Genomic DNA, 14014 nt, shown 5'->3' with positions numbered 1-14014 from the left:
AAAAATATTTTTTCCGTTATGGCTTATCTCAGGATATTAAATATAGTTCTCTGTGCTATACAGTAAGACCTTGTCGTTATCCATTCTATATGTAATAGTTTGCATCTGCTAACCCCAAACTCCCAGTTTATCCCTCCCCCACCCACCAGTCCCTTTGGCAACAAGTTTATTCTCTATGTCTGTGGGGACCACAGTTCTTGTTCCAACTGGAGCTAAACAGTTCTGGTCCAGAAAGTGAGAGAGTTGAACAAGGTAACTCCCCATGGATTTTCCAGCTGTGAAAGGGTCAGGTTCTCTGTCCCATTAAGTTGGGCTAATCCTCAGTCTCATAGTAAAAAAGGGAATTGTTATGCATTTCTAGGATCCAAGCCTGTGGTCTCTAAATGTCAATTATGAATCAGCTCGGGAGGCTCTTGAACCCCTTGCCTCACCAACCCCTCACCAACGTGTAAAACCAGCAGCCATCCTCATTATGGCAAATGATAGTTACATGAAAATGATTTTAATTAAGAAAATTATTGAGCAGATTAACCTTTTTTTTGTGTTCTAGTTGCCAATCCCTGCATTAAATGACTCTGGAGACTTGGTCCTATCTTAATTTTCTTGCCTGGAAAATGAGACTCAATAAGCTGGATGTGATCCCTGCCCCTGGATCAGGCTTGGTGTACGACTTTATTATTAAATCAGGTAGAAACATAATATCACTTTTTGGTAGTGATAAGCTGACACCAAGAGAATTGTTTTGCTTTAGAAGGTTTGCCATTAAAACAAAAACAGAACTTGAGGCTTCTCATGAAGTCTTTATTTCATCCTCACATTTTTTTTGTTTAATCCCCTTCAGACTGGAAAAAAACTAGTCATGAGATTAATTGGAGAAAAGTCAGAGAAAGATATTGTTTTCTTTATACTTCATTTTCTATGCCGTTAAAAAGAATATAGAAAAGAGACAAAAAACCAGAAAGAAAAATGGTAAAGAATATGAACAGGCAGTTCACAGTAAGGAAACTCAAGTGACCAATAAGTATATGAAGAGCAGCTCAGCCATGCAAGTAATCAGGGAAATGTGAACCCAATAATGAGATACCGCTGGAAATGTCTGACAATATCAGGGTTTGGCAAAGCTGTGGAGAAACAGGAAAATCTAGACAGTGCTGGTGGGACTGTAAATGCTGCAACCACTTTGGAGAGTGATCTGGCAGGATCTAATGAAATTGAAAACACGTTTCCTTCAACTCAGCAATTCCACTCCTGTATGTATTTCCAGAGAAAGTCTCACAAGTGCTCAAGGGCTCACTAAGGCCTTGTTTGTGATAGTGAAAAATTAGGCACAACCTACATGTCCTTCAGCAAGAGAATGGATGAAAACTAATGCAGCCTGTCCCTACATTCATATATATATATATATATATATATATATATATATATCAATAATGGCTAGAAGTAAAACATCATAAGGTTGGGTGAAAAAAAGCAAAACTTTGTATATTGAAAATAAGATTAAAAAGATCATCACACATAAAGCAACACTCTGTCTTGCTTATGGATACATATATATGTAAGGTATAAAAATGGGCTGGAAGGAATCAATTTCTATGTAGGAATTTCTATTTCTATGTCAACTTTAATTGAATTGTTTAATTCTTCTTTAATAGGAAAAAGACTTGAAGCAAATATGACATATGTTAATTGTCAATCTGGAGTGGTGTGAACTTGGATATTATATAGATCCCTGTAATTTTCAGAACATTTTAATTTCTTTAGATAAAAACATAAAATGCCAAGGTAAAAGTAAGATAGCTTATGAATCAGACAGTAGAGATTGACCTTATTAATTGCCCTGGGCACCTACTATTAGGGCTGTTCACCTATCACACATATTTTTGTATTTTTCCAGCATTCATTTTATTTCTCACCAGTTGCCTTTTAGAGGTCTCTGTCCTCTGCCCATTGCGTCTGTTCGTCATTAGGATGAAAGGTGACAGCATGGGTGATTCATCCAGTTTTTACTTTCAGATGTAAGTAAGTACAGACCTAGACTGTGGTTTCAAAAGCACCTGACCAGACCATCCATCCTTTGAGGTGTTAACTGGGATTAAATATCTTGATGTCCACACCTCCTTGGGCTCCCTTGTATGTGGTTTTTGTCCTTTAAAGGAACAGCTGCAAATTCTAAAGTGTATAAACCATCAGGCAAAAGGAGGCTTAAGCTGATTGATTTTTCTTGTCATTAATTTTACATTATTAATAAGATAGGAAGTAAGTAACAGGGCTGGTGTTATACCTTAAGGGGAGGGGGACAGTCAGATGAAACCAGAAAGAGGAATCTAAGCAAGCTGCTGATGGGGTAGAGTGAACTGAGGCCCTTCACTTGCAGGGCAGTAATAAAAAGGTTCTTGGACAGCAAGGGGGTAGGAGAAATACCAGGTATGAAAAAGAGGAGAAAGGAAAAGAGGATGGTCTTGGAGTACAGTAGAACAAATCCACAGAACGTTTAGCAAAAAAAAAGAAAGTCTGTAGGTACATTATTTATACCACAGACTGGGATTATTTCTGGCATCAAACTCAACCCCCCTGCCCCACCCCAGGTATGTGTGGTGGAACGTCTCACTGTTGACCAAGATATATCTGCCCCCTCCTTCAGCATCAGCTTATGTATGTAATTTATCATGATTCATGTATTCACACAGTGGATTGTGTAACCCAAGGCCCTTTAGAGAGTGAAAAAGGGTGCTATTAATAATTAATTGAGACAATAGGCACAAACTGGGGATTTCCTGGACAAACACCCCAGTCACGCTAGTGAATAGTGGTCACCCTAGTAATACACACATTTACATGTGCATTTGAAAGTAAAACTCATCAAATAAAACAAAGCATCAAAATTTTTAAAATGTATCTACCATGTGCTGGCCCTGGAGATACACCAGGTAACAAGAGAGACAAAAAACCTTGAGTAGGAGAAGATTGACAATAAACAAACAAATCATATATTATTAGGTACTAGTAGGTTTATATGGAAAGTATAAGGCAGACAAGGGAGATAAGGACAGCCAGGGTCTAGGGAGTGAAGGAAATGTAATTTTAAATAGTGTGCTCAAGGAAAGTATGGCAGACTGAATTATTGCTCACCAGTAATCTCTGCCTCTCCCTACAGGAGAATTTTTCTTCCTCATTCTTTTGAAATCAGGTTTGGCCATACAACTTAACATTGGCAATGATATGTGAACAGAAGTGACAGAGCTCTCCTGGTGACTGTCTGCTCCACCGTGCTCTTTTCCCTCTGCTATAGTCACTAAGCAATATTGAGGTAGTGGCTGCCCCAGTGGCCTGGCTTCCAGGGAAAGGGCAAGGATGATACAGATCCACTTGTAGTATGACACAGAGTGCAAGTAGTAAGAAACAATCCTTTGCTGTTTTATGAGATTTGGGGCTTGCTTGTTAAGTAGTATACCCTAGCCCATCCTGACTAATATAGAAGGCCTCACTGAGAAGGTAACATCTGAGCAGAGAACTGAAGGTTGTAAGGAAACCAACTGTGCAGATATGTGGAAAAGGCATGTTCCACAGGGAGGAACAGCAAGTGCAAAGGTTTTGAAGAGGGAACATTCTTGATACGTTCCAGGATCAGGAAAGAAGCCAGGATGCAGTGGTATCAGCACCCTGCAGCCTGTGGGGCTGGAGGTAGGACTTATTCTTGTCCATCCAGTGATCCTGTTCAATCCTCTATTCCTCTAAAAGTATGGAGTGGGGAGGCAGGAATGAGAGGCATAGGAGAGGATATGAAGGAAAGGTAGGTGAGATCTGGAGCAGGAAGATGCAGCCTAGCAGAGTGGTGCCCCACATCCTTGGACCACAAACCCTAATATACTAAAATTGGTAGCTCACCCATGTAGAGACCTTGGGAGGCCTCTGACCGCTGTCATGAAGAAGATGAGTCAGTGCATCCAAAGTGTGCCCTCCTCCCATTCACCTTGTTCTCATGCCCGTGACTTTTTCTTAGAGCCTCCAACAGACAAACCAAGGCAGCAGGGTCACCCTTAGGAGTGTGCCATGCAGTGCCCTGAGAAAGGGGCAGCTTCCCCTCCAAGCAACATAGAAGACCATACAAACCACATGTTCCTTCTTTCCTTGAATCCTGATAATTCGCCATATTTTTATTGTCTTAGAGTAGATTTCTTTCAGCTGTGTACAGCCTTGAAGCCACAGATCCCCCCAATTAGCAGTTGCTGGTAAAAGAAACTCTGGACAAATAGGCAGAGTGGGCGGCTATTGATGCTGCTGCCTGGAGGAGGCAGAGTTAAACGTCAAGCCCATTTAAAGGGAACCTGTTAAGGATGGAAGCTAAAATGTGCCGCAGAGGTCAAACCCCGCTGTGCACTTATCAGCCGCAGGAGTAGGCACAGAAGAGTTGCTGGAAGAAACCCCCATTAAATATCCGGGTTTCTGATGGCCAATGGCATTAATCTCAGAACACAGCCATTAATCTCAAATGTTCCATGCTAATTGACTGTCTCGGATTACTAAACTCAAATAACCTCTATAACTCCTCAAGATATAAAAATAGTTTTAGGTTTATAAGAATCTCAAATATCTATACGTTACCTCTTCTCTCCTTGGTCAAAAAAAAATTTAACAAATGGATGTTCTGGTGAATAGATGACCTGGAAGCAATGCATGCAAGAGCATTGTGGCGTCAAGCCCCATCCTTCTCTCTTCTTGCAAATCCTAAAGAAATCTATTCATGATGGAAAGCATATTGAAATAAAAAGGGAAATTCCACCCAATTTATACAATGCCAAAATCATTAGGACTGGGGCCCTTACTGAGAAAAAAAAAAAAAAAAAGCCATCTCAAGGTCTGAGAAGGAAGGAAAGCATGGTGCAAATAGGTGCCAGCAAGAAGGGCATTCACTATGCAGGGATCAGTAGCAAAGGTGCCTCGGGGAGCTCAAGGCAAATCAATCTATTACAATTCAGTGGGATTCAGCATTCACTTCCCACTCCTTCCAGAATCCTTTGAGCCAGTGTTGCTCTCTGTGGGTGGAGGGCACTACTGGCATTTGGGGGAAGGATGATTCTTTGATATATGGGACTGTTCTGTGCACTGTAGGATGTTTACATCCTTGATCCCACTCACTAAATGCAAGTAGCACTTTCCAATCACTGACAAAATAACGTCCCCAGTCTGTCCCTAGAGTAGAGTGCCCAGTTGAGAGCCCTACAGGTCTGAGCTCTAACAACAGGTAGAATAAAGTGGGGTTTGAATATAGCCGTGAGGATGCTCCACTGAGCAGGAACTGACCAAGTTATCAGAGATCCATCTTCTGTCCATGTGTAGGTGCATCAGGAAAAGAAGTGATTGGCTTTGTATACTGGTGAAGAAACATTTAATATGTTTGGGTAAATTTAAATAATTTTTTTCATGATATAATGTTTTTTATTTGTACTATAAATGTTAATTAGAAATTCTTTAATGAAACGTTTACCTTTTTTGGAGATGGGTCAAGGGAATGGTGGGTACAAATAGCTAAGAAATAGTATGAGCCAATGTAAAAATAAGGAGTTGTTTGAAAGCCAGAACTGATCCTTGAACTATCTGAGAAATGAAATATCAGGATCCCAATGTCAAGTGTGAGCCTCACTACTAACTAGCTGTGCAACTTTTTAAACCCCTGTATCTCTCTGCCTGTTTCTCATCTGTGAAATCATTGCAGCAGGTTTCTTTACACATAAATAAAAATCAAAGCAAAACAAAACCCTTCAACTGCAACAGCAACAGGATAGAGCTGACGGAAAAGTTCATGTCTTAGAGAACAAATGGATTACTTTATATTAGAATAAAAATATTTTAAAATGATTTGGATGCCTTCCTCCCAGGATGGAGTGAGGAAGACAGCCTAGATGCCTCAGAGCCTCATTCTTGGTTGGATTTACTCCACCAGGACCATGCTTCACACCCAGTGGGAGCACAGTAAATGCTGAGTGAGTGCTGACACCTGCTTTGTGCGGCATGCATGAATGGCAGTGCATTCCCTAGTAACTGAACAGCGTACAATAACTCTTAAGAATTTTTAGATTAAATTTACCCAAACATATTAAATGTTTAAATTTAACTTAAATGTTTTAAATTTAAATAATTTACCCAAACATTTAATATGCCCAAAAGGCCACAACAGCCACATAATTAGAGAGATGGCTTTGTAGTTGGAAGTAAAGCAAATTTTAAAAGGAAATCAAAGTCTGAAATGAACTGGAGGCAGTGTTCAAAAGAACTGATGTAGTAATTAACTCAATGCATATTGTCATTACTCTTCTGGAAAGGGGAAGGAGGGTTTCTTTGAAGATGAGCTGCTGTCTGCTTGACATTTGCATGTAAAATAGAGGAGACAGGCTAGTTTTTTAGGTTCTTTCGTGGATACTGAATTTCAAAAATTAAATGAAATATAACAGTGAGACACAGATGAAAAATTTTAAATCTGCATATCAAAGTTATTGACCAGTTACTTAATAAGTACACGCCCTGCTACTTGGAGTGTCACTGCTGAGTTCTCCTTCTCTCTCCCACTCTTCCCATTGACATTTCTCAGCCTCTGGCTTCCTGCCTTACCCCCCAGGACCAGATCATCTGTGGGGAAGAAGGTGGGAATGAACACCTCATCCTGCCATGGTGGGACCCTTCCCCTTCCCCTTTCCTCTCGCCTCTCTAATGGCAGTACATTCGTTAGGTGAGTACATTTGCCAAGCCCTGGACTAAGACTGTTTGGTTTGTTTTAATGTTCAAGTAGGCCACCCAAAGAAATTTTAACAATTATTCCTCCAGAGGTTTGTTTTAATTTTTTTTCTTGAAACAATCTCAAACTCAGAAAACTTGCAAGTACAAGTAACATTTTTTTTCATGAATTATTTGAGAGTAAGCCACCAACCTGTTGCCCACCATCCTTGATTTTCCTACAAACAAGGACATTCTCCTACAAAGCTCAACGAAACCATCAAAATCAGGAAATTAACAGTGACACATTACTACCATCTCATCCCCAGACCCCATTCATGGGGCCCAAGAATGTTCTGTAGAGCAAAAGGAGCCAGAGGAAATCATGTGCTGCATTTAGTTGTCCTGTCTCTGTAGCCTCCTTCAGTCTGGAACAACTGCTTAGCCTTTCCTTGGTTTTCATGAACTTGGCACTTCTGAAGAGTACAGGCCATTTATTTCATAGAATGTCTCTTGATTTGGTTTTGTCTGCACTTCCCCATATTGGTTCAGGTGATGCACCTTTGGCAGGACTATCCGAGAAGTGATGCTGGGTCTTCCCATTACACCTGGTCAGGTGGCACATGATTTTGATTTGTCCCGTTACTGATGGTGCTCATTTAGATCACTTGTGGATGGTGATATTTGCCACGCTTCTCCACTATATTTAAAGTTATTCTTTCTCCCTTTGTAACTAATAAGTATCTTATGGGGAGGTACTCTGAGGCTGTAAGTATCCCATTCCTCTTCAAACTTTCAATTATTTTATGGATTCATGGTTTTCTGTTTTAATAAATGGGTTATAATCTGTTAACTCTCATTATTTTGATGCTCAAGTTGTTCTAGATTTGGCCAAGGGATCCCTTTTGAGCCGGCCTCAGCTCCCCCTTGCTGTGCCCCCATCATTCTTCGAGCATTAGAAAATGGTGAGATGTCCAGGCTCATCTTGTACTTTCCCATCACCAGCCTGGAATCAGCCATTCTTCAAGGTGGGCTAAGTGCTTTGCATATATTATCTTAGCTAATTCTCACAACATGAGAATCATGAGCTGATAACTGGTAGTGTCTCCATTTTGCACACCAGGTGACTGAGTCTCAGAGATGTTAAGTAACTTAGTGTTGCACAACTTGAATTTGGCAGAGCAGGGATTTGAACTTGGGTCTGCTTGACTTTGGAGACTGTGTTACAGATCACTCTGCTTTAGATGATCCCCAGCTTTCCACTCTGTCTATCCACATCACCTTCCACGTTGTAGAACCTATTGACCTATATGGATAAGAAAGTTGCTATTGGAAAGTGTGCTCAGCATTCCAAGTGAGGTGGCCAGGAAGGCCTCTCCTGCAGTTTCTCTGACACAAGAACTGGAAAGAGGCCAGCCTCTGCCTCTCTCACCCTATGCCCATCCAGGAGGCTGCAGTTCAGCAATGGGCTTGTTGGGAGGAACTTAGGCAGAACTAAGCAGAAGCTCTTGGCATAGCAGCAGCAAAGGAAATTTATTTTCCTTTTTTAAAAATTTTATTTTATTTTTTAGGCTTGAGGGGCCTGGGACATAAACTAGGCTTGCTGAAATCCAGTGTAATGGAAGCCATCCCTGCCACTGAATTGTTTAAAAAGCATGGTCGCTGTTGTCTGTCCCAGGAGCCTGTCTGGCCACTCTGTGAATTCTCTCTCCTTCTGCCTCCAGGCTGGGTCTTAGGCTGCTGAAGGTACAGCCAGCTGGTAGAGGGGGATAATGACAACCAGCCATGGAGTAGTTTAGTTTCTGCTTCTTCTTGCCACATGGCCTTGTTCATTAACCCTCCTGTTTCCACAGTTTCTGATTCTGGTCCCTTCCTAATAAGAGTGCACGTAGCCTTCTCCAAAGAGGCACTCCTCACTAATTCTGCTACATGCTGATCCTTCCCTTACTCTGCATTTGCCTTTGCATCCACACTGTCCCCAGTCAATGTCATCACATCTTTGTGTATTTATGTATATCCTGTGAGTATTTTCCAGTTGTTTGATGTCTAGAAGTATGTCTCCTCTTCCTAGTTAAGGTCTAACTATCTCAGGTGAAGAACATGGTCTTCAGCATCCTCTGTTTACCTTGTAGCAACTTGTAATGAATTACATTTATATCATCACCTTTCTGTAAATGTGTGTTGAGTCAATGAATGCTTGTCCACGTGTGGCCCTGCGTGTGTCTCACAGAACGTGTGTCCACATTTTTTTGGATACTCTAATGCTTTGGATTATACTTCTCCATTCCCTGTATTACCATAGAAGTTCTAGGCAAGAGATCATTTAGTAAAACTCCTGTTTTGTAGATGAGAAAGCCAAAGCTCAGAAAGGTGTCATATCTACCTGGTAGTAAAACTAGAGTCAAAACCCCAAATTCTGCCTCCTTTTCTAAAACTTCACCCACTGCATCATTCAACATTCTTCATCATTAGCAAGTACAAATATTTTTTATTATAACTACTTGTTGAATTAGCAAGGGTGGGGTGTATGTGGAGTTAAAGTTAGTAATTTAATAAAGCTTATATCAGAGTGAAAAAAGGAAAATATACTTTGATTTAAAGTATGAAATTTTAAAGAATAAACCTGGTAGTTTTATAAGGAATTCTACAACTTGCAAATTAAAAAAATATACATATATATATATTTAAAGAACAAAGATATGATATTGTAAAGAATATGTAATGCTTTTTTTTTTTTTTTTTTTGTGGTACACGGGCCTCTCACTGTTGTGGCCTCTCCCGTTGTGGAGCACAGGCTCCGGACGCGCAAGCCCAGCGGCCAGGGCTCACAGGGCCAGCCGCTCCGCGGCACGTGGGATCTTCCCGGACCGGGGCACGAACCCGCGTCCCCTGCATCGGCAGGCGGACTCTCAACCACTGCGCCACCAGGGAAGCCCTGCAATGCTTTTTTATTAAGACTCACATAATAAGATCTAGTGTCAGAACTAATAACTATGGTGATTTCAGAGTAGTGTGTCTTAGGCTGCTCGGGCTGCCCTAACAAAGTACTGTAACCTGGGTGGCTTACACAACAGAAATGTATTTTCTCACAGTTCCAGAGGCTGAAAGTCTGAGATCAGGGTGCCACCATGGTCATGTTGTGGTTAGGACTGTCTTTCTGGCTTACAGAAGATCACTTTTTCATTGTGTCCTCACATGTTCACATGGCCTTTCCTTGGTTTTTTGCACATCTGGTGGGTAGTAGGAGGCAATAAGGAGAGAGAGGGGTCTCTTCCTCTTCTTATAAGGCCTTCAGGCCTATCTGATTAGGGCCACACCCTTATGACCTCATTTAACCTTAATAACCTCCTAAAAGCCCCATCTCCAATTATAGTCACATTAAGGATTAGGCCTTCAACATATGAATTTTGGAGGGACACAGTTTGTTCTATAGCATAACGATAAGCATAAATGGTATTTTAAAACATCTTCAACAAGCTCTAATATGAAATGAAAATAACTGTGATCTGTTGGCAACAGGATCACAGGTACTGCTGCTAATAAGTTTGTTGCCTACATTCATCATGGACGGAAATTCCTAATTTCAGGTAGAGGTTAATGAAAATAAGATAAGATTTTTCCCCCATACTAGTTCACAGCCACCCTGAATTTCTATATAAGGACTCCCAGGTTAAGAACCCCTGATACATGCAAGTATCTTACTTTGAGCAAACAAGTGGCATAATCCCAGGATAGTGGGAACAGGTTCTGAAATCAGCTGATTCTGTCCATTGCCAGTTACCCAGGAATAGTGAGTGTGTTAAATTGAAAAGAAACATCATCTGCTCCTGCCTTGCTTTCTGATATTTTAAAATATGTGTTTGAGTATTGGAATGTGTTTTGTCTTGCAGACACTAGTAACTTAAATACTGAACAAAATGATTCCTGGACCTCTGAGTACTCCTGGCTTGACCCTTCTGGGAAGGGCCCACCAGAGACAAACGCAGAGGATGCCGGACTTCGGAAATCTCTGGACACATTCTATGAAGTATTTGGCCATCCACAGCCAGCCTCTGGAAATTCACTCTCCACATCTGTCTACCAGTGCCTTTCTCAGAAAATCAATGAACTGAAGGGCAAGGAGAACCAAAAGTACACCCTCCGCAGTTTTCAAATGGCGCAGGTCATCTTCAACCGGGACGGCTGCTCCATCTTACAGAAGCATTCCAGGGACGCCCACTTTTACCCAACCAGAGAAGGAAGTGCGTCTCTGGAGGATGAAAAGCTGACCCCAGGACTTTCAAAAGAAATTATTCATTTCCTCTTGCAGCAGAACTTGAGGAAAGACCCATAACTGTTGCCTGGTGGTGAGAGCAAGCATATGGGGGGTAGCCCTGTGGCTGATACTGTTGGTGCATCACCCAGAACCCCTCAGGTGTCTTGCCAGCTCTGTGTGCCCAACCCCCAGCTAAGTGCTTTGCAGGCAAAGGCTGGCATCTGTGATCTGGTCCTGGAGCCAGTTCAGCCCAAATGGAGAGCCAGCAGTGTCTGGGGGTTTTATTGCCTCCATGGCCACCCCATCCTAAGGCTGGTGACCAACTGGTTTGCGAGTCTGAAAGTCCAGCTTCCTTGTCCCCAGGAAGGACATGCTCTGAGGCATGATTCAAGTTCCAGAGCTCTCCTCCTGATCAGGCCAAGGCTGGGGCTTCGCATGAAATCTCACTCTTGCCTGGCTCCTTCCTTCCCCTGTCCTTCTCTTACTCACTGGTGTCTCCTGGGAGCGTTTCCTTAATAAATCTCTTGCACCTGAACCCTTGACTCAGATTCTACTTCTGGAAGAAGCCGACCTAAGAGAATAGGCTTCCGTTCAATGAGGTTTTTTTCTTGTTTTTAATTTATTTATTTTATTTTTATTTATTTTTGGCTGTGTTGGGTCTTTCGTTGCTGCATGGGGTTTTTTCTCTAATTGCGGCGAGCGGGGGCTACTCTTTGTTGCGGTTCGCAGGCTTCTCATTGCGTTGTATTCTCTTGTTGTGGAGCATGGGCTCTAGGCACGCGGGCCTCAGTAGTTGTGGCACGCAGGCTCAGTAGTTGTGGCTCACGGGGTCTAGAGCGCAGGCTCAGTAGTTGTGGCGCACGGGCTTAGGTGCTCTGCGGCATGTGGGATCTTCCCGGACCAGGGCTCAAACCTGTGTCCCCTGCATTGGCGGGCGGATTCTTAACCACTGCACCACCAGGGAAGCCCTCAGTGAGTTTTTTTGAAGGGAACAAAGCCTTATGCTGAATCAAGTATAAGAATTTTACCAAATTGTAAAACTGTGGCCATGTGATTGGGAACATATGTCCCCCAATAATACAAAGATTTAAATATGGTTCCAAAACGTGCATCACATCTTAATCATACCTTTGCCTCTCCAAAACCAGAGCTTCCTGTTTTATAACATTAACTGGGTATGGAAGGAACATTTGAGCCATCTAAAATAACAGCTAAGATTCGCACATTTTTTTTAAAAAAGGCTTTTCATCTCCACCAGATTGTAAACATGAAAGGTGAGAAAAAAAAAATGTGTACCACCCACCAAAGTATGTGTAAGATCACTTATGATAAGCTAGGCTGATGGATGCAAGCTTGTCAATTTGTGGTGGAAGAGAAAAAGGAATCCTTTGCCCAAGTGGACTCCTTCCTCTCATTATTTTTGTCTTCTGCCTGCCTGCTGCCAGCACCCTCTGTCACCCTCTGAATGGCTGGCCCCTCACCCCTGTCCTTCCCTTGCTTCGCCAGGGAGCAGCTTTATTTATTTATTTATTTTTAATTTAAAAAAAATTTTATTGGAGTATAGTTGATTTACAATGTTGTGTTAGTTTCAGGTGTACAACAAAGTGAATCAGTTATACATATACATATACTCCCTCTTTTTTAGATTCTTTTCCCATACAGGCCATTACAGAGTATTGAGTAGAGTTCCCTGTGCTGTATAGTAGTTCCTTTTTAGTTATCTATTTTATATATAGTAGTGTGTATATGTCAATCCCAATTTTCTAATTTATTCCTCCCCACCCTTACCCCCTGGTAACCATAAGTTTGTTTTCTACATCTGTAACTCTATTTCTGTTTTGTAGATAAGTTCATTTGTACCCTTTTTTTATATTTTTAATTTATTTTTAATTTTTTTATGTTTGGCTGCGTTGGGTCTTCATTGCTGCACTTGGGCTTTCTCTAGTTGAGGCGAGCTGGGGCTACTCTTCGTTGCGGTGCACAGGCTTCTCATTGGGGTGGCTTCTCTTGTTGTGGAGCATGGGCTCTAGGTGCACGGGCTTCAGTAGTTGTGGCACACGGACTTAGGTGCTCTGCGGCATGTGGGATCTTCCCGGACCAGGGATCAAACCTGTGTCCCCTGCATTGGCAGGCAGATTCTTAACCACCGTGCCACCAGGGAAGTCCCCTTACCCTTTTTTTAGATTCCACACATAAGTGATATCATATGATATTTGTCCTTCTCTGTCTAACTTCACTCAGTATGACAATCTCTAGGTCCATCCACGTTGCTGCAAATGGCATTATTTCATTCTTTTTTATGGAGCGCAGCTTTAAATAGCCTGAGCAGGCCTGTGCTGGCAGGTTCTCTGCTTCTCAGCTGTGTCCTGAATGTTCGTTTGAGATTTGGTTGGTAGAAGGACATCTCCTTGCACTGAGCTCCCTGAAATTGTAATCAGAAGCCTCGCACTAATCGCTGCGCTAATCCCTCTCTCGAAGGTCCTTCGAACAAATTGTACTGACAGAAAGGGCTCTATCACTTGACTGGGGAACAGTGAGAGAAGCTGGAAATACTGAAAAATTAGATTTTGAGAAACTCTGGATGAAATTTAATTGGCATAATACTCTGTAAGGTTTCCAGAAAGCAGATTATGCAAATAGATCAGCCTACATGTGTATGTTAAGAATGAGGGCACCCTCTCAGGCCAGGTCTCTTAGGGACTCTTGACTGGAGAGAGAAGCCCTTTTAAAAGTCAGGAATTACATAGTAAGGCTTCCAGCTTTGGGATGATTAGAGGTAGGAAGAATATCCACCTCGAAGGGCAGGCACCACTGGAAGGAGACCTAACAGAAAGGAAAGAGGAAATGAACATGTCCTTGAGAAAACAAGACTCCAGATCTTCCTCTGACAAGCAATCATCTGCATTTTCTCCAATTCAATTGCCCCCCCCCCCCAATAATTTTGAAACCAGGGAGACTTATAATTGAAAATCTACAGGTTGAATTTTGAAGTTGCTAGTTTTATTGTTTATTGATGTGTAGCAAATCCATAGATGCCCTTGAATGCTGTAG

General features: G+C 41.9%; 1 protein-coding gene across 8 annotated transcripts in view; it reads left to right on the top strand.

Moving 5' to 3' along the window:
- The window catches only part of SHLD1 (shieldin complex subunit 1), a 91349-nt gene extending 79851 nt beyond the window's left edge, over positions 1-11498 (top strand). For 5 of the 8 annotated variants that reach the window (XM_027118210.1, XM_027118213.1, XM_027118212.1 and 2 more), the window contains one exon: positions 10599-11498. In XM_027118210.1, coding sequence (XP_026974011.1) covers positions 10599-11041 — 443 coding nt within the window. In that variant the 3' untranslated portion in view covers positions 11042-11498. Of the gene's footprint in view, positions 1-7596; positions 7737-10598 lie in introns of those variants that run through there. The other 3 variants (XM_027118214.1, XR_003435181.1, XM_027118217.1) reach the window with 3 other exon arrangements.
- The last annotated feature ends 2516 nt before the right edge of the window (positions 11499-14014 follow it).

The sequence above is a fragment of the Aethalodelphis obliquidens genome, unplaced genomic scaffold (genome assembly GCF_003676395.1).
Source record: "Aethalodelphis obliquidens isolate GAN/ISIS:26980383/991018 unplaced genomic scaffold, ASM367639v1 scaffold18, whole genome shotgun sequence".
Taxonomy (NCBI): Eukaryota; Metazoa; Chordata; class Mammalia; order Artiodactyla; family Delphinidae; genus Aethalodelphis; species Aethalodelphis obliquidens.
Note: the sequence above shows the minus strand (reverse complement) of the source record. Positions and strands in the feature narration are given on the sequence as shown.